Source organism: Leiobunum rupestre, chromosome 10 (genome assembly GCF_980474605.1).
Source record: "Leiobunum rupestre chromosome 10, qqLeiRupe1.1.hap1, whole genome shotgun sequence".
NCBI lineage: Eukaryota > Metazoa > Arthropoda > Arachnida > Opiliones > Sclerosomatidae > Leiobunum > Leiobunum rupestre.
This window is the reverse complement of record NC_143393.1, coordinates 43,549,574-43,571,002: the sequence shown is the minus strand read 5'-3', so window position 1 is coordinate 43,571,002 and position 21,429 is coordinate 43,549,574. Positions and strand designations below refer to the sequence as shown.

Genomic DNA, 21,429 nt, shown 5'->3' with positions numbered 1-21,429 from the left:
TTCGTGGAAAATTCCGAACCAGTTAAGTGATCAAGTACCGAATAGTATTTCGAATATCGAATAATTTACCAAATAGTTCGAATACCAAAAATTATAAAATCTCGAAGATTAAATTTAAATTTCAGCATTCAAATAAATATTGAATAGTTCTTTTTATAAACTAATGTGGCCTTCTTGTTTTAATGTGGCTCTTACGTCACAATCTCTTACTTTAACAGGTCTACGAGCGCACGCTACAGTCGCCAGAGGAATATAGTTTTTTTTGCGCTCGTGAAAATCGCTCGTGCGCAAAATATACGTAAGAGCAACATTTTAACAAGTTGGGCAAGACCAATTTTAATTTTATAAAATCAGCTAGCCAAAACATTGTTAAGAAAACGTTCGGCTAAGTTATATAATCACACAATTATAAGTGTTATTACTTGTTCACAGGACCAACTATGCAAGTTTTAACTTATTACGTTTTATACGTTCGGTTAGCACTTACTTGTTAGTTGCCTGTAAAGCAGAAACTTTATCAGGTTTCGACTATTAACATTATTTTATCACGGTTATTAGGATTTTATCACGGTTCTTAAGATTTTATCACAGTTATTAAGATTATATCACGGTTATTAAGATTTTATCACAGTTATTAAGATTATATCACATTTATTAAGATTTTATCACGGTTATTAAGATTATATCACAGTTATTAATATTATATCACCGTTATTAAGATTTTTATCACAGCTATTAATATTGTATCACAATTAGTATTGATTTTATCACAATTATGGTTGATTTTATCACAATTATTAAGATTTTATCATGTGTATTAAGATTTTATAACAGTTATTAAGATTAAATTACAGTTATTAAGATTTTTATCACAGTTATTAATATTTTATCACAATTATTATTGATTTTGCACAATTATTATTGACTTTATCACAATTATTATGGATTTTATCACAGTTATTATGGATTTTATCACAGTTATTATTGATTTTGCACAATTATTATTGATTTTGCACAATTATTATGGATTTTATCACAATTCTTATTGATTTTATCACAATTCTTATTGATTTTATCACAATTATTATTGATTTTATCACAATTATTATGGATTTTATCATAATTATTATTGATTTATCACAATTCTTATTGATTTTATCACAATTCTTATTGATTTTATCACAATTATGGTTGATTTTATCACAATTATGGTTGATTTTATCACAATTATGGTTGATTTTACCACAATTATGGTTGATTTTCTCACAATTATGGTTGATTTTATCACAATTATGGTTGATTTTATTACGGCTTTTACGATTTTATCACAATTTTTAAGATTTTATCACGGACGATTTTATCACGGCTTTTACGATTTTATCACAATTATTAAGATTTTTTTACGGCTTTTACGTTTTTATCACAATTATTAAGATTTTATCATGTTTATTATGATTTTATCACGGCTTTTACGATTTTATCACAATTATTAAGATTTTTTTATGGCTTTTACGATTTTATCACAATTATTAAGATTTTTTTACGGCTTTTACGATTTTATCACAATTATTAAGATTTTTTTACGGCTTTTACATTTTTATCACAATTATTAAGATTTTTTTACGGCTTTTACGATTTTATCACAATTATTAAGATTTTTTTACGGCTTTTACGATTTTATCACAATTATTAAGATTTTATCATGTTTATTATGATTTTATCACGGCTTTTACGATTTTATCACAATTATTAAGATTTTTTTACGGCTTTTACGTTTTTATCACAATTATTAAGATTTTATCATGTTTATTATGATTTTATCACGGTTTTTACGATTTTATCACAATTATTAAGATTTCATCATGTTTATTATGATTTTATCACGGCTTTTACGATTTTATCACAATTATTAAGATTTTTTTACGGCTTTTACGTTTTTATCACAATTTTTAAGATTTTATCATGTTTATTATGATTTTATCACGGCTTTTACGATTTTATCACAATTATTAAGATTTTTTTATGGCTTTTACGATTTTATCACAATTATTAAGATTTTTTTACGGCTTTTACGATTTTATCATGTTTATTATGATTTTATCACGGCTTTTACGATTTTATCACAATTATTAAGATTTTTTTACGGCTTTTACGTTTTTATCACAATTATTAAGATTTTATCACGGTTTTTACGATTTTATCACGGATAATAAGATTTTATCATGTTTATAAAGATTTCATCATGTTTATTAAGATTTAATCATGTTTACTAAGATTTTATTATGTTTATTAAGATTTTATCATGTTTATTAATATTTTATCATGTTTATTAAAAATGTATTATGTTTATTAAGATTTTATCACAGTTATTAAGATTTTATCACAGTTATTAATATTTCATCACAATTATCAAGATTTTATCAAGGTTATTAGGATTTCATCACAATTATGATTATTTTATCAAAATTATTATTCAATTTCCAGGTAAATAAATTTTATTTTACCTTGAAATTGAAAATTGGAGGACCAGTTTGTCAACTATGAGTGTCATAAGATATATGTTACGAGTGAAATATTGAAACCTCTATAAATAGTGCCAGGCGAAATATATCGTTAACTAGTGAGTTTCTAAAACTATTACAGACGGAAAATGATTTATTAATTAGTACATATTTCTATGTAGTGTATTTTTAACATTTTACATGGTTAGGGAATATAAATTTTGATCCGGTAATGTGGTATCCAATATTCGACTATTTGATCGATTTGGTATTCGAGGGAATAATTTGATATTACCAAATAAATTTTTAAAATTTTGAGGCTCAGGTTCGTGCAGACGGGGTTGGGGTCAAAATCCCAATGGCCCGGCGTAAAAGGGCCCAGAAACATGCTATGTGTTTCACTTTTTGTGCGTTTATTAAATGCAAAAACACCCCAAAAAATACCAAAATATAACTTTAGGTAACCTTGTATTTTGTTAATCAACTTTGTTAAAGTCTTAAATTTTTACCGCCATTTTCCGGTTCTAAAATCAACAGACAGATGGTAGGACAATACAGTTATTTTAGTTACTTCAATACACAAGTAGATTTCCTGTTCAATGTGAAAACTAAATTTTTACAAAATGCAATAGAAATTGACTGCAATATCACCAAAATAATAATAATATTATTCCAGGGTACACAATAAAACGATTGAATACAATGAAAATGAAAAGACCAGACTTTTTTATTAACAATGGGCGATAGTAAAAAGGGGATCGTTAACAAATTACGTAATGCTGTTTTGTTAAGAAAGATAATTTTATACAGGAATTAATATATAATCTTTTTTAGTTACAGCCATTTGTTAATTGTTTTTATAATTCTTTAATTTTAAATGTAATTTAATCATGTTAGGGCTTGTGACGTAATTTATTGTTACGAGGGTAAGTGCCATAATTTGCGAACGACCCCCAGAGCTCAAAATAATTACGCAAACTATTATAATAATTACGTCAAGCGTACAGTAACGGAAAGATAATTGCTTTATTAAGGCCAAGAATAATGGAGTCCGGGAGTAAATCCATTCCTATTGGTCGCTACGATCGCTGCCCATTTAAATATATGTAATTTGATTGGCTAACGTAAGGCGGCACCGCCTACGACCGACGACCAATCGGGAAATCGAGCTTGACGCGGAGCGCCAAAGACGCGTATCGCCACGTAGTTACCTGATAGTTGGGTAATAGCGAAATTTGTGTCGCTAAGTACGTTCCTATTAAGCGGCGGATAACGTCCCGACCGAACCGCGGCGGAATCTCCCGCCTCGCGAAATAAGCGCCGCCTTGTGGGACGCGTTCTAAGTTCTGGGAGGGACGCGAAAATTTCTCATCCTCATCCCGAAACGGCTGTCCTGAAAACTGCGCGATAAAGGTACCGTGTGAGACGTACGATACGGGACGTCCCGCGAACGAGCAAATTATCGTTTACTACTGTTATTTTAATTTAAAATAAATTTAAATTAACGATTAATTAATTTTCCGTTGATCGATGGACGCCTCTTCAAACTTCCGCGAGTGTCGATAAATTCGATCCAATTCGAAATAAAATTGTTTTATTGGAGAGAAAAATATCTAAAAAATGCACGTTTACGGGGGTTTTAAATCGGACGAAATGGCCGTGTCGGGTGCCCTGAATATCAGACCCATTTTCACTGGATACCCTTTCCAAGGTAATTTATTTGGTAAACATGGATTTTTTTTATATTTATATTAATGAATTAATAATTAAGATATTAAATTATACATTAGCACGGATTGAAATATATAACTATTGATAACCTAAGGTTGTGGTGCAAAGAGTAATTTTCCCAATTGCAGGTCAAGGTCGCGTGAACCAACTGGGCGGCGTGTTCATCAACGGACGACCTCTGCCCAACCACATCAGGCTGAAGATCGTCGAGATGGCGGCGGCAGGCGTCAGGCCGTGCGTCATCAGCCGGCAACTGCGCGTGTCCCACGGATGCGTCTCCAAGATCCTCAACCGATACCAGGTCAGGACAATGATTCACTCTCTAATATCATAATAATACAATAAAAGACAGTAGGCAGTTTATATCCAAACTATTTGTTTTTATAATTTAGCGAGGGACATCCACAATTACCATTTCTAGCACAAGTAGTTTTCCGATTCCCAAGTTACGTTCCAATAGATAATTATCCGATTTGATATTATCAAAGGCTATACTCAGTTTCAGACAGATTAATCATTAGGTTTAGTAGGCTTAAGCAAAGGGCCCCAATAGGTTGGGGGCAGGGGGGCAAAATCCCCAGGGCCCGGGCGAAAAGGGCCCGTAGCTGTAGGGCCCATCGAAGAAGCTTAAGGGGGGGTGCAAATCAAGATAACTTGGGAAAAGGTTTCAGGGCACAAGGAGGGGGGGGGGTGCAAATCGAAGGGGCCAGCGAGTAAATTTGTCCCCGGGCCCCAGGATACCTCTGCACGGCCCTTGTTGGGGGCCCGAACAAGAGGTTTAGATCAATGTCTGACGGCCCGTAAAATAATTCCAGTTAGAAGGGTCAGCGATTATTTTCCCAGGGACCCGAAATGTCTCTTAAGGACCCTGCTCAAGCCTTGGGGCCCTGTACAGCTGGTCGCCCAATTGCTTCGCCTTTTGTCGGAATGAGTGAGATCGTCAGTAGCAGGGTTCTGCTACCCATGGCGGTTTTGTCACCTGTACGGGCTTCGGATGTTGGCATTCTGATGAGACCACCGGTGTAGTACGCATTGTAACCCGGCCACCTGAATTAATGGCTTTAAAAGTCGCTCGATGACTTAGGCTTAAGGTGGTCCCTTGAGTATTAGCCTAGCTGATTATTATTATTATGATTCGCTTGGGACGAAGATATAGTATAAACCTCGTACCCTAGATTTGAAATCAGAAAGCTTTCTGATTGACGGTTTTGTAACGAAGCGTTTACCCACTTCCAGCGTGTGATCTCCGAAATGTCGGCCTCCATCGATCGCTTCCATATTCCTATGACCACCGACTTTGATGACGCGCTGAGTGTTATCAAAGTTGGCCGTTATAGGAATATGGCAGCGATCGATGGAGGACGACATTTCGGAGGTCACTTGCCGGAAGTGGGTAAACGCTTCGTTACAAACCGTCAAACAGAATTCGAATCTAGGGTACGAGGTTTAAATTATCTTTGCTTGGAGCACCGGTATATAAATTTCGGACGACTGTTTGTTGTTAAATCGCCGCATTATATTTTACATTTCCCTGAAGCTAATTTTCTCCTTAGCAATTCGACTGAAAATTTGCTTAAAGGGAGTAAAACCCTCCTTGTTTGGTAGGGTGCGCCATAGCTTCTCTCTTTTCTCGCTCATGGCGCTAGTCTAGAACGATAGCAGGAACACCCAATTCGTACATTAGAGGAAGCGTGCCCACCCCGAAGATGTTTTCTCACTTGAAACCTTTATTGTTTCATATTTCGTGTTTATTTTTTAAATGCACCCTTAATTAACACATAAACAACAATATCCGAGCTATAAATTAATTATTTTCATTATAGTTTGGATATTTATTCAAATATAATTTCTTAATAATGATGTACGTCGTTTTAGATTTACGAAAGCCCTTCTAGTAGACTGTAGATATAAGAAATTAAACCACTACCAAAGCGGGGATACTTTTAGTGGGATAATTCCTCAAAAACCACTGTACTTCACACTACTTAAAACACGTGGCTAGAAAAATTATGTGAGTTAATTATTTATTGCCTTAATTTCCTGAAACATTATACTCCCTTTTAAGGCCTAGGTTTTCTTCTGCCTGTCCCCCTTTAAATTAGGCCAACATGTTCAGCGGTTGGCCTACCACCAGGGTAATTGCGCTCCACTAAGTTAATTTAAAGGGGGACAGGCAGAAAAAACCTAGGCCTTTAAGGTTGTATACAAAAATTTCGTTAACTTCCAATTTTTAAAGTAAATGAAGATGACCTATTTTTTTTCTCCAAGTTTTCAAAAATATTTATTTATTCGAGAGTCGTAGGTCCAATATTGCCATTCCCGCGTTCCACCTTACCAATATAGCTCGGTTTCTGCTGTCTTTCTTGGAATATCGAAATACCCTTTTAAAAGATTAGGGTATTTACAAATTGATCAATTAGTTTCGCTACTATATTTTGAACAGAAGTAAATTAGATAAAATTACATTTTCCCAAAGTAAATTTATAACACGTATTTGTTTTACAAATTGAAATATTTGATAAAAATCATTGCAGGAGACCGGCAGTATCCGTCCCGGAGTGATCGGAGGCAGCAAGCCGCGGGTCTCGACTCCGGACGTGGAAACGCGCATCGAGGAGTACCGGCGAGAGAATCCGGGCATCTTCAGCTGGGAGATCCGAGACCGGCTGATCAAGGAAGGCCTGTGCGACCGCACCACGGCGCCCTCGGTCAGCTCCATCAGCCGCCTGCTCCGGGGCTCCTCGCAGCACTCCTCCGGGCTGGCCTCCCCCGGCTCCTCCAACGACGGCGCCGGGCCCTGCTCCGCGGCCTGCAAGCAGCGCGACTGCAACGGCGTCGATTGCGAAAAGAGGCAATACGAAATGGCCGGGCTCAAGACTGCGGCTCAACACAACAAACATTCCATCGACGGCATCCTGCACGGGGAGAAGTCGCGGGACCTTCTCGGTGAGCCGACCTTTTCAACTTTTCTATTAACGTCTTTTTCGGGCGGAAGTTACGTCACAAATATCAGTATTGATTACAACGCTACATTCCGGAACAAAGCTTTTATCCGTCACTGATCCTGTGGTCCAGATCCGAGTTGGACTGGTAACTGAGTGGCATATTATCGTCCTTGGTAGTACCGTAGTATAGTATACTACATTGGCTATGGGTTACTTTCCATTTTGCATGGGGGTCCACTAATCACATTCTGTGAGGACATATCAAACGCTTTTATGGGGCCCCCAGAAGCGGTTAATCTGCGAGGGTCACCAATTACCTTTAATGAGGCCCCATAAGCGTTATTTCTGTGAGGGCCCACAAATATTTTTTAAGGGGGCCCCATAAGCGTTATTTCTGTGAGGGTCCACAAATCGCTTTTAAAGGGTCCCCAGCAGCGTTAATTCTGTGAGGGTCCACAAATCGCTTTTAAAGGGTCCCCAGCAGCGTTAATTCTGTGAGGGTCCACAAATCGCTTTTAAGGGGTCCCCAGCAGCGTTAAATCTGTGAGGGTCCACAAATCGCTTTTATGGGGTCCCCAGCAGCGTTAATTCTGTGAGGGTCCACAAATAGCTTTTAAAGGGTCCCCAGCAGCGTTAATTCTGTGAGGGTCCACAAATTGCTTTTAAGGGGTCCCCAGCAGCGTTAATTCGGTGAGGGTCCACAAATCGCTTTTAAGGGGTCCCCAACAGCGTTAATTCTGTGATAGTCCACAAATCGCTTTTATGGGGTCCCCAGCAGAAATAATTCAGTGAGGACCCACAAATCGCTTTTAAGGGGGTTCCAGTTCTAAGCGCTATTTTGTGGGGCTCAAAAATCGTTTTTAAGGGGACCCCGGAAGTGGTTATTCTGTAAGGGCCACCAATTACTTTTAATGGGGCCCCAGTAGCGTTAATTCTATGAGGGACCACAAATCTTTTTAAAGGGGGCCCCAGAAGTGGTTATTTTGTTAGGGCCACCAATTACTTTTAATGGGGCCTCAGTAGCGTTAATTCTATGAGGGCCCACAAATCACTTTTAAGTCGCTCCAGTAGCTTTAATTTGTGGAGCCCCAAAACAAAATAGCCTACGCCTCTTAAAATCTTGGCCCTTCCACTGTGGGCGTACTATTTAGACACTAGTTCTGTGCTGAACTAAGCCTCGATTTCGAAATAGCTATAAAAATCAGTTCGGTGATAAATTTTTCAAATTGTCATACTTATTGGTATTAAGTTACCTGTGGTTGAAGCGATAGTTAAAAATCAGATATAAAGGATATTCGATTAATCGTACATTGGTATTTGTGGGTTTTGCTTCGTCAAATTTACAAGAAAAAGTGCATTACGTGGGATTTGTATAAAGGTAATGTCTATATAATTTAAATTTTACGCTATGTTGATTTTATACCGCGTAGATCCGCTATCACCGCTGTAAACAATTTTCTATCAAAGTTATTTTTGCTCTCAATATCGGTTTGAGAAAGTTTTCCCCGGTTTCATTTAATTATGTGGTTTATATACTTTAAGGTAAACAAAGCGTTTTAATTTCCTACTACGAAATTTTAAATAAAAAAATTAATTTACAAATATTTTTAAGTGCTAAATATAATTTACAAATATTTTTAAGTGCTAAATATAATTTACAAATATTATTAAGTGCTAAATATAATTTACAAATATTATTAAGTGCGAAATATAATTTACAAATATTATTAAGTGCGAAATATAATTTACAAATATTATTAAGTGCGAAATATAATTTACAAATATTATTAAGTGCGAAATATAATTTACAAATATTATTAAGTGCGAAATATAATTTACAAATATTATTAAGTGCGAAATATAATTTACAAATATTATTAAGTGCGAAATATAATTTACAAATATTATTAAGTGCGAAATATAATTTACAAATATTATTAAGTGCGAAATATAATTTACAAATATTATTAAGTGCGAAATATAATTTACAAATCATATTTAGTGCGAAATATAATTTACAAATCTTATTAAGTGCGAAATATAATTTACAAATCTTATTAAGTGCGAAATATAACTTACAAATATTATTAAGTGCGAAATACAATTTACAAATATTATTAAGTGCGAAATATAATTTACAAATATTATTAAGTGCGAAATATAATTTACAAATATTATTAAGTGCGAAATATAATTTATATTCTTACTGAGTGCAAAATAACATTTAAAATCTTATTATTAACTGTCATTAAAATACCTGCGGAAATTAAATAAATCTGAACAGTTCTTGTAGAGTGATAATTTTAATAGTAGCATAAGTAACATGATACTTCTATATATGATACTTCTATCCTGAAAATAATTTTAGGGACGAATTTCCAGTTCGAAAACGAATTTGTAATCGTCCCCCTGTAAAAAAATTCAAATTTTTTAAAATGCTAAAAATATAAAATATAAATAATAAAATAATAGCTCGAAATTGATTAAAATTTTTTACTCTTAAAAATGGTCAGATTCCCACGTTATTTTCAATGGGAAAATTTCCATTTTGTGTTGTCAAAAACATTTTTGGTTGCCATGGCAATACGGTTCCCTATGGAGTCATTTTCATTTAGGGTTTTTCAAGTTACACGAAGGTCTACCAAACCCCCGAGTTTGAACAAAATCGGTTCGTTACACCTCGAAAACTCTGAGATAATTAACTCCTCACTGGTTAAAGGGGTTTTTCCCCGAGTTCTTCTGTTTCCCCTTCCATAAAATCTTGAAGAGGTGTAGAGAGCTATTGGTTCGCGTGGCATGAATGGCTTACCACCACCCTCCTACGCATTGTAACACGGCCACCTGTTTAAGGCATTAAAAGTCGCTATAGGTGCCTTGGGTATAAGCTTAGCTGATTATTAATATCATAAGCAAAATTCAATCGGTGTCATACTTATAAATATTATGTTACTTATGATAGTACATATAGGATGCAAAATTATAATCCGGAAGCGCGTTTTTATAAATTCCATACTAACAAAAAAATTCAATTTACATAAAGGTTGGTAATTTCATTTTGGTAGCCGAGTTTTTTTTCAATTGAATTTAATAGAGAAGTATAAAGGATGAGGGTGAATTAATGAATTTAAAAGAGAAACTCCAACATACGATTTGCCTGGAGCTTTTATTGAATAGTTTTGATTTGATTATTTTTTACCCCCACAGTTTTAGGCCCCTCGATTGCCCTGGGCAAAATATGAAAAAGAAACTAATTTTTGTTCTTCTTGAGATGATATGCTTTTCGTATTTTTCTTTAGAATACCAAAAATAAACTTTCAGTTCTACAAAAACCTAGGTACTAGCTTGGTTGAAATTTGTAAACTATTTATTTTAGAATTTTGTAACAGTTTACGCGGGGTGACGTTTAGTGGGTAGCCGTCTCGCCTCGCAGCAAGAAGAGCTGGGTTCGGTTCCAACTTGTGACACTGGGTGAAAACTCGGAACAACGTTTCGCGCAAAGTTTGCAAGTTAACTCCCCTCTAGTTAAAGGGGTTTTCCCTCATGTTCTACGGTGTCCCCTTTCCATAAAAACTTGTTGAGGTTAGCGGTAATAGTGGGCTGTTGGTTCGCGTGGCATGAAGGGCTTTCCACCACCCTCCTAGGCATTGTAACCAGGTCAACGGTAATTGTCTTAAGTAATTGACATATGCCTATGTGGTTCCTTGGGTATTAGCTTAGCCGATTGTTATTATTACTATTTGAAAGTTCATTAAGTTGATATTTATTAAATTATTATAAGCAAGTTCATTAAGTTGATATTTATTAAATTATTATAAGCAAGTTCATTAAGTTGATATTTATTAAATTATTATAAGCAAGTTCATTAAGTTGATATTTATTAAATTATTATAAGCAAGTTCATTAAGTTGATATTTATTAAATTATTATAAGCAAGTTCATTAAGTTGATATTTATTAAATTATTATAAGCAAGTTCATTAAGTTGATATTTATTAAATTATTATTAGCAACTTCTTTAAGTTGATATTTATTAAATTATTATTAGCAAGTTCATTAAGTTGATATTTATTAAATTATTATTAGCAACTTCTTTAAGTTGATATTTATTAAATTATTATTAGCAAGTTCATTAAGTTGATATTTATTAAATTATTATTAGCAACTTCATTAAGTTGAAATTTAACGCATTTTGTGGTAGCTATTGAATGGAAAGAAGATAAAATTAAACGTTTAAGGAATATTGTAGCTAGTGGGAAAATTCCACGAAATAACTTCACTTAGATCACATAAAAATATCCCCAGAACAGCAGTGTAATGAGTGGCGAACCTTTTTACAGGCGCTCCATAGAAATAGCATTAATATACAGGAAAAACTAAACTGACTACGAAACAGTAACCCAAAATAAAATAAATTCTTAACTAACAAAATTCGACTTTTCTATAAATTAAGTTAAGTTGCACCTCCTATACAGTTCGCGATAAACCCAATTCCATCAAATCTAAACTGAATCAAATTAAAACTACACTAGGAGATTTGTCAGTCGGTCTGCCTAATTAAAAGACTCTCCTTCATCTGAGCTTTTTCCTATAGGACAAATCCTGTAAACTAACTTCACCCGGGACTGCGGTGTAATAAGGGGAGAACACTTTTACAGGCGCTCCATAGAAGTAGCCTTAGTAGAACAAACCGTATAAACTAACTTCACCCTGAAAGGCGGTGTACTGATGTCGAACACTTCTACAGTCAGTGTCAGGCGCGTAGGAACGTTTTGGATTTAAGGGGGTTTACAGCTTGGATGCTAAATTTGGCACCCCCTCATCAGCATCCTTTTTGCGCCCCTTCTAAAACAATTTGGCGCCCTTTTCATACCACTCTGGCGCCCCTTTCCAATTTCAAGGGGGTACACTGTACCCCTGTACCCCCCGTTCCTACGCCACTGGTCAGTGTAGGAACACGTTTGTGTGTCGTAGCTTGGAACGAGGGGCTAACCAATTCTAAAAATCTGGATTCAGCTAGGAGCAACAAACACAAGGAGAACGCAGCTAGCCTTTAAACACGCTAACGCAGTGTTGTGTACAAATTTCATTGGACGAGCCTTTTCGCTGAATGTTTTACGGAAACGGGAAGACAATTTCCGAATTTCCCCCTTCCGACGACAGCAGGAGATAATGCGTATAACCAATGAAAACTGTACACCATAAAATGCACGACTTTGGACGGGTTGCGTTCTCCTTGTGTGGGCAGTGCTGGGTTTGTTGCTCCTACATTACAGTCATGTGAAACTAAGTAATCCTTTTAGTACAGTCAAGTGAGTCAACGCTTCAAGATGGTAGAGCGATCAAAAAATATAAAATGAAAATCTACATTTATCCGCTCACGTTAAACAAATAATTTGGTCGAATTACAATACCCTCTTTGAAATGGCATAACCCCGCGGGGCAAGAAATAAAATCGAAAAGAAGTTATCAAACCAAAGTACAGTGTTTCCTACAAACTGAAGTTCAAATTTAAAGGGTGGATAATATAAGGGAAACAATGGCAAAAACCACACACCCCTACAGCAGGCGATCCCTGGCGAGGAAAGTCGGCATTGGGGAGGGGGGGGGGGGGTGTCGAAACTTCAAAAGGCCGACGCGGTTCGGTTAAATTCCTGTTAAAGGATTTCGGATAGCTCGTCCGCAATCAGTGTATTACAAGGTTTGGTGTGTGTACGTTACAAAACGTTCGGAACATGACACGGGTTTTTGGGAATCGAAGGCCCGCGGGCAGTGGCGAATCATCGGGCGGCAGACTTAATGACAGGGCAGCCGCCTGGCCCCCCGCGCCGCTGCGATAAAGGAATGACAATTTAAGGGGATCAATTTCGTATATGCCGACCCTCCCCCCCCCCGGTCTAGCGTCGAAACAATAGTACTTTCGTTCTACGTCGTTTTGTAAAAGGTCTCTTAGAGCCACAAGTACCTAAGTGCGATAATATTTATTACAATTATTAAAATTAAAGTAAAAATTACTTAAGTATAAAATATTTTGAATGATACCTATTACTCATAAATCATAATAATCTATGTAAATTATAAAACGTTAATGGTAATATACCATTTAAATTTAATATTCAATTCGTAAAACAAAGTAAAAATATTTTAATAATACATACAACTCATAAATGACAATAAACTATTTAAATAATTCATACAACTCAAAATGATAATAAACTATTTAAATAATGCATACAACTCACAAATGATAATAAACTATTTAAATAATGCATACAACTCACAAATGATAATAAACTATTTAAATAATACATACAACTCACAAATGATAATAAACTATTTAAATAATACATACAACTCACAAATGATAATAAACTATTTAAATAATACATACAACTCACAAATGATAATAAACTATTTAAATAATACATACAAATCATAAAACAAAGTACAAATATTTTAATAATACATACCACTCATAAATGATAATAAACTATTTAAATAATTCATACAACTCATAAATGGTAATAAACTATTTAAATAATTCATACAACTCATAAATGATAATAAGCTATTTAAATAATACATATAACTCATAATAATTATAAGCTATTTAAATAATACATATAACTCATATTGATAATAAACTATTTCAGTTACAAAACGTAAATATAATAAACTATTTCAGTTATAAAACTTTAAATAAAATAAACTATTTCAATTATAAAACGTTAAATGAAATTTAATATTCGATTTATGAAACGAAGTAGCAAATTAATATTTTAATAATACTTTTAATCATAAGTGTATAATATTTAACATAAGTGTGACACTTCCTATTCTTCACGCGCAAAAGTTTTACTGAGAGCTATTCACGAGACAGACTGCATTACGGTCTTCGTCGCCGTTTTGAATCCGCTCGCTATAACTCATCCTTGATAATAATGGAGTTACTACAGTTCGTAACTAAACGACGTATCGCATTCCAGTTCTGAAAATAATTTACTCGTGGCCCTCCCCATCTATTAGCGTATTATTAAATTTCGAAATGAAAAAATAAAGGTAAAATATTTCCGTACCGGTTTCACTTCACAGGCGTATAGCGCACTCAGTATGCCGATCTCGTACTCTTCCAATGACTGGTTTAGTGATCCGACTGTGTGGTAGTTAAGAAGGCTGACTCCTCCCCCTTAATTCGATGGGGGATACGCTATTAAGATCTTTAATCAGGTTAAATTCTGTATCTTTGTCGCCGTAGACCCGCTGGCGTGAATACAATTTCCCTGGTCAAATGGAAATTAAACGATTAGCTCATAGGGCTATTAGCGTATTAAGATTTTTACTTTTTTTGCATTTTTTTTTTAATATCTGAAGAGTTTAAATGGAGGGTCTTAAATTTAGAATATTAATATTTAATTATATGCCAACTTGGATTGTTATGGGCGTTGATTAAGTAATTAAGGCTAATTATCGTAATTTCGTAATATTTTGGGGAATTTATTTTTAATAATAAATATTAAAGGCTTAGGATAGAATACGTTATTTCTCGTTTTCTAGTTTCCATGGAAACTAGAAAACGAGAAATAACGTATTAAAAAATTATGTTCTGCAGAACATAATTTTTGAATGTAACAATAAAACATCTTTAAGAAAATCACCAATAAGTAATATTTCCGAGAGCCAGGACCTGCAAGTTACTGTTTTTATGTGCTTGTTGAATTAATAAAAACTTTTCACCTGTACTGTATGCAACAAGTGTTTCCTTTTAACCAGGTGGCTTTTTTGACATATTAAAGCTTAGCAAAAACACGACGTTCTGTTTACAGGTGAAAAGTTTCCATTATTTCAACAAGCACTATATAAACAGTAACGTGCAGGTTCTGACTCTCGGAAATATTATTTTTGGGTGATTTTCTAGGATTTTTCTAAATGCATTTAGAGTTAGAAAAATTATTTCGCATTTTACATTTGCATTTTGAGTTTCTACGAAACTATTTTACATTTTGCATTTTGTGGGTTTGATATGTGGAAAAACATTTTCAAAATGTTTTTACTCTGGTACCATCATCGCCGCTGTTGTAGAGAAAGTTCGTCTGCTATTTACTCCCAAGTAATCATAGATGTCGATACTCAGTTACTCACTTACTCAGAAGCAGACGAACATTCGTACAGTGCCACCGCTTTATTTTCCAAAGCATTTTGTTTTTTAAGGAATCCATACCTCTACTTGGAATGCTTATCAAGCGTATCGCGTATGGTAAGCAGTAGGGGCGCCAGGAATTTTGGGGACCCCTCACCACAATTTTTTCAAATCCGGATTATTGATTTTTTTTAAAGCAAGTGGTGAAATGTTTGGGTAAAATGGGTACGCGACGAAAAAAGTAGAGTTTATTATGAATATAAACATTACTAAAAACTTGAGTGTGTGTTGATCCTTTTTTGGGTACCAATAACACTTAACAAATGAGTGGTTATTTACTTATTTTTACCACTGAATTCCAGTCTATCAATTTACATTCATTCCTTCGGTACTTCGCATGTACATCCCTTACATCAGAACTTACAACTTGACGAAAATGAATGTACGTAGGTACACTAACAAGGAGAGTACCCGAGGTGTTTATTGCCGATTTTGTTCAAAGTCGGGCGTAATGTAGACCTATCTGAAATATGAAATATTCCTAAAGGAGACGTTGCACTACCCATTCGATTTGCCATGGCAACCGAAAATGTTTTTGATCACTTAGAACAAAAATTAGATTTTTTCCTTATTTTACCCAAAAATTGTTACAATTTTACCCCAAAAATGTTCCAATTTACCAAAACTTGATGAAATTTACCTAAATGTGATCCAAATTACCCATTTTGTGATTTTTTTTAAATTTTCGTAGGAAGGACCCTGTGAAACCGAGAAAATCCCATGCTTTTTTAAATGGAGATTTTTTGTTTTAAGTGGTCAAAAACATTTTCGGTTGCCATGGCAAATCGAATGGGTAGTGCAACGTCTCCTTTTGGGAAATTTAATATCTCATATAGGTCTACATTACGGCCGACTTTGAACAAAATCGGCAATGAACACCTCGCGTAATCTCCTTGTAAGTAAAGTAAGTTAAGAACCATTAACTTGTAAAGATAAAATTAAAGATACAATTTCGATATAGTAGCACTCGCGAAATATTAAAACTTAAAAATAAACTACTGTCAAAGTAAATATACTCGTACCTTTGAAAGGAATAAAAACCGCCGGGCCGTTAAGCGAATCACTCGCATTGAATATTGGAAAATTAATAAATAAATAAATTATTTCATAAACAAATTACAGAATTTTTTTATATTAAATAATTTGGAGGCCCATATATTAAATTTTGGAGGCCCCTTAAGACGACTTTTGGAGGCCCCTACCAAAATTTCAAGTAGGCCCAGGCTTACCCCGGCCTATTGCTGGCGCCGCTACTGATATTGGTAAGATCACGCTGACGGCTTTGGCCCCGCCTACGAGAGAAGAAATCCCCTCTGCGCGCGCTCCCCTCTCACGTTGTTGTTTGTTCAGTTAACATAGTGACGTCAAAAAAACCATCGGCCACATCCAGACGAAAATCTGCCGCGATAAGCATTCCAAGTAGAGGTATGGATTCCTGGTTTTTTATTTTGAGGTGCAAAATCTATTTTACATTTAGAAAAACCAATTTTCAAAATTCCTGTTTTTATTTTGCTTTTTGAGTTATGGAGAAAGTATTTTTCAATTTGCATTTTGAACAACCCTGCCGATTTCCTTGAAGATATTTCATTAATAATAATTTAATAAGATTAGGCGATTCAATAAATGCCTCTCTCCTTTACTCTTTCCTTCCCTACGCGCATGCGCGAGTCACTGAATAAAATAGGCACGTGTTTCCGTTAGTTTTATTTGTAAGGCTGAAGTTGATAGCGCGCGCGCAATCGTTTCTTTTAGGATGCGCGAGCGATATTGAACGAGCCCTTCGATATCGAAATATTAAGCAGCGCGCGCTTGGAAGTATAGCTTTTTTACGATTATGTCCTGGCTCTCTGTATTACTACTTCTAGGCAAATCGTTGAACAGGTTATATTTAAGCGTCTATTAACAAATAATTTTAAACGAGAAAACACGGAAAACAATGGCGGTAAATTTCCATAGAACCACCACGATATAGACAGTCCGCAGAAATTAATAATTACCTCCCGCGTGTGAGATGGGGCAAAAAACAATCATTTGATTAATAATAATGGCCTAATGCCGCTAAAACCGATTAATTTGGTGAAGCGCGCGATTGCTCCGGGCCATGAGCGATATCGTGGCTTCCGCCACCCAACAGCGCCCTCCAAGCCACCCGGGAGGGGTGAAGGCTCCGTCCTCCTCGCCCGACAAGCGTCCCAGGTGAGAGGGGTGTTTTCGGGCACCTGCATCGCCCCCCCACCCCCCCACGATGATTATTTCCAAAGCCAGAGCCAAAGCGAACGAGCGGCGGCGGCAGGACCTCACAAAACGACGGCGGCTTCTTTGATCTTTCTCCAGAAAAAGGTGCGACCAGTGCCGACCCCCCATTTCGTTCCCCCGGGGCCCGTTTTATATATTTTCGCCCGTACAAATTGGCGAACGCCATTGAGAAATCGTGGCGTACACTTTTTGTAATTTTTTTTCCGATTCCTACATACGGAGCGAACCCCTTTTATTTATTACAGTTTTCAAAGATTCTAGCGCCATCTATTCTCCGGAATTGTTTATTTTTAGTCTTAGTTGTACGCGTTCTTTTTCTTAAAGGTAATAGTATATTTTATTCGGAAGATTTGATACCCTAGGTCTTTTTAATATATTTCTAAATTCTGTAGCGAAGGATTTAAAAACGTTTTATTTAAATCTGAATAAAATCTAAAGCCTCAGGTAATAGTATATTTTATTCCGAAGATTTGATATCCTATACATGGTCATCTTAACAAGATAATAGTTAAAATATTTCTAATTATGTAGCGAAAGATTTAAAAACGTTTTACTTAAAATTGAATAAAATCTTTTGAAACTTCTATAATTTGCACCTGGAACCGTTAAGAGTTTTTTAGTCGGATTAGTCCGCCATTTTCCAAGATGGCGTCGGATTTCAATTAAGAAACATTAAGTATCATCTGCTGTATTGTGACCAACAAAAAACCAAATTTCATCAAAAACGGTTAACACGTACCGCGTTAGAAACAGCTAGAATTTTTAATCCACCATTTTCGAAAATGGTGTCGGATTTCAATTAAGAAACAATAAGTATTATCTGCTGTATTGTGACCAAAAAACACCGAAATTTCATCCAAAACGGTTATAACGTATCGCGTTAGAAACAGCTAGAATTTTTAATCCGCCATTTTGGAAGATGGCGTCGCATTTCAAATAAGAAACATTAGGTATCATCACCGAAATTTAAGCCAAACAGGCTAAAAAGAACCGCGTTAGAAACAGTTAGAATTTATAATCCGCCATTTTCGAAAATGGCGTCGCATTGCATTAAAGAAATCAACTAAAGAACCTTTTCTTTGAAATAATTTATTCCCGGGATTCGCGACGAGGTTGAACCTCAATAAAGGAAAAAAGGCGTGTTACATTTACCAAAGGCTTGTATAGCTACATAATAAAAGTTCATTACAAGCCGCAAAATTAATAGTTGTCACCCATCCTAACTTTGTCAGGGGGTGAGACGGCTGATCTGAAGCAGGGACGGACAACAAACTGATTATTCAGTGGCACGCTTTCGACGAAGTAGGTCAATTATTACTAAAACGAGTTATCGCTCACTTTCCTTATTCCCATTATTTGGCAATGTTTTCAAAAGCGCACAGTCATGGCGACTGTCGCGCGCGCTCGGAGCTGCCAAAAAGACACTCCCCTCATTAATAAAGGAGCGAGGGGTCACCTTTTCCCCCCTTGGTTGGGGGGGCTAATCATTCTTCGGTGTGGCGCGCGCCGAACACTAGGAAAGTCACAAAAAACACGGACGTAAATTGATTAGATTCCAATTTGATTAAAGCGAGGAATTATAGCTACTGTCGATTAATGGATTTACTCGAGCTTGGAACAAAAGATTAGTTTAAAAGTATCTTTAGTTACGCCTTGTTATGGTTCGCCTATTTAGCCTGTTCAGCTTCGCTGGTGTAAAAATGGACACTGGTAGTAGATCATTACAATCGTACCAGAGCCATAAAAGTATCGATTATCGTACGCCTGAAAATTGGCGATAAATTTTAATTTTAAGTGAAATACTAAAGTTAAACTTTAATAACACTTAAAGTTCGACCGATTGAAAACCTACGTTTAAAAGTCAGTTTTTAACTGGTTTCCAGACAATTTAAAAAATATATCGTACATTATCGTACGCGCCAGCTGAATTATCGAAAAATGCGTACTGTATGCCATTGAAAATATCTTACGTCCCAAAAATTTAACTAGAAATTATCGACAGGTACGATAATTATCGTTCGTCTGGCAACGCTGGTAAATACAAAAACTATCGATAGAATGTGTAATTCGTTACCTGGACGATAGCCCAAAGCATACGTAAAAATCATAATTGTTTCATTTGATAATAATTTAATTAATTTTATTGATTTGTACAAATTTTTTTAACATAATTTTAATAAAGAATTTTAATTAAAATTAATTTTGTTGGTTTAGCATCGAATTGATATTGTTATTTAGAACATTTTCATCAAATAATGACGATTTAACTAAACGTTTTTTTTTAAATAATTAAGTGATTTAAGATTATGTTTAATTTTCTAATTTACATCAAATAGCTTAAGTATTTTTAAATAAAATTAATTATATTTGGTTAGCTTCGAATTGATTTTTGTACATTTTTATCTATTAATTACGATTTAATTTCATGTTGTGTAAGAGCACCAAGTGATTTGAAATTAATTTTAATTCTATGATTTAAATATAACAACCCCGTTTAAAATACACGAATAATAAAATCAACAAGAATATTATAAAAATGTTTAAATAATAAAATTTAATGAACGATATAGGATTTGGCTGACGAATGACGTAGCAGTCTTTTTCCATTAATTTTTAATTTGTAAATTTACCATGGAATGGAATTTTAACATTCATAATAAAATATAATCACACACACGTATTAATTTAATTTAATCGGGAAAAAAAACCCCCTAAGACGAAAAAAGTGTCATTTTTTGCCTATTAAATGATGCGCGGTGGATCTCAGGAGATGGGTCGCTATCTCGAGCGGGCGGCGAGATCAAAGGAAAAGCCCGGGACCGGTTTCGCGTGGGAACGAAACGGATGGTTTTTAAATATACGTATACAGCGCCGGATCGTAACCGCAAATTGTAGCGAGCTTTCCACATTTTATTATTATTATCATTTCTCTAGAAACAATGAAAAGATCATTTACTCGCAACATTAATTATTTAAAAATTTTTACCAAACCAACAAATCGTACCACCGCGATATTGCTGTACGATTTTTGAGGAATAAATATAAATGATATTTTTCGATTAGCGTTGTGCGGTTTGAAATGATAAATTGCGAACGAGAAAATAATTAAATTGATCGCAAATAATTATAAGAGTTACCGTTACGGGAAGTACAATTTAGGCAAAATTGTAATGCAATTTAGTCCATTGGTACTAAAAAAAAATAAAAAATTTAGGAAACATTCAATGACAGAAAAATCAATAGTCAAAGTTTAATTTACGTAACTTTGTCCAAAATTAGTTTTAACAAAATTATCTTTTCAACTGAACAAAATTATTTGATTGTTTTGATGAAAACTAATGCGTAATCTGATCTGAGTAAATAACTGTACTATATAATATTATTTCCTCAGTTACGCTCAGATATTATCAAATCAGAGGATATAAGTCAAAATGAAAATCAGATAGTTTAAACTCGAAATTAATCCAAAATTTAATAGTAAGCTTCTTTATATTTTCTCTAAAATGTGGAGTATCTATTCGATTTGGGTACATTTGTTCGAATTTCATTCGTCCGAACGGTGGTACAAATGTCCGAATGATCATTTGTCCGAATGCCGGAAAACAGGATCGTATGTCCGAAAACGTATTTCATTTGCCCGAAAAATGTATCACAACCTTTGTTGGTGATTTAGTCGTTCAATTTATGTTAACTTTACTGGTGAATTTCATTTGTTCGAATAATCGTTTGTCCGTTTTTTCGAACATTAGGAATTGGTTGTTTTTTTTTAATATTGTTAATATAAGAAAATAGTAACATTAACG

General features: G+C 34.8%; 1 protein-coding gene across 2 annotated transcripts in view; it reads left to right on the top strand.

The window, feature by feature from the left end:
• Nucleotides 1-3,937: 3,937 nt before the first annotated feature.
• LOC149925981 (uncharacterized) overlaps nt 3,938-21,429 on the top strand; it is a 44,698-nt gene continuing 27,206 nt past the window's right edge. Inside the window, exons 1-3 of one of the 2 annotated variants that reach the window (XM_090159744.1) lie at nt 3,938-4,212; nt 4,361-4,533; nt 6,767-7,178. In XM_090159744.1, the coding sequence (XP_090015870.1) occupies nt 4,122-4,212; nt 4,361-4,533; nt 6,767-7,178 (676 nt within the window). In that variant the 5' untranslated portion in view covers nt 3,938-4,121. Of the gene's footprint in view, nt 4,225-4,360; nt 4,534-6,766; nt 7,179-21,429 lie in introns of both variants that reach the window. The other variant, XM_090159743.1, reaches the window with a different exon arrangement.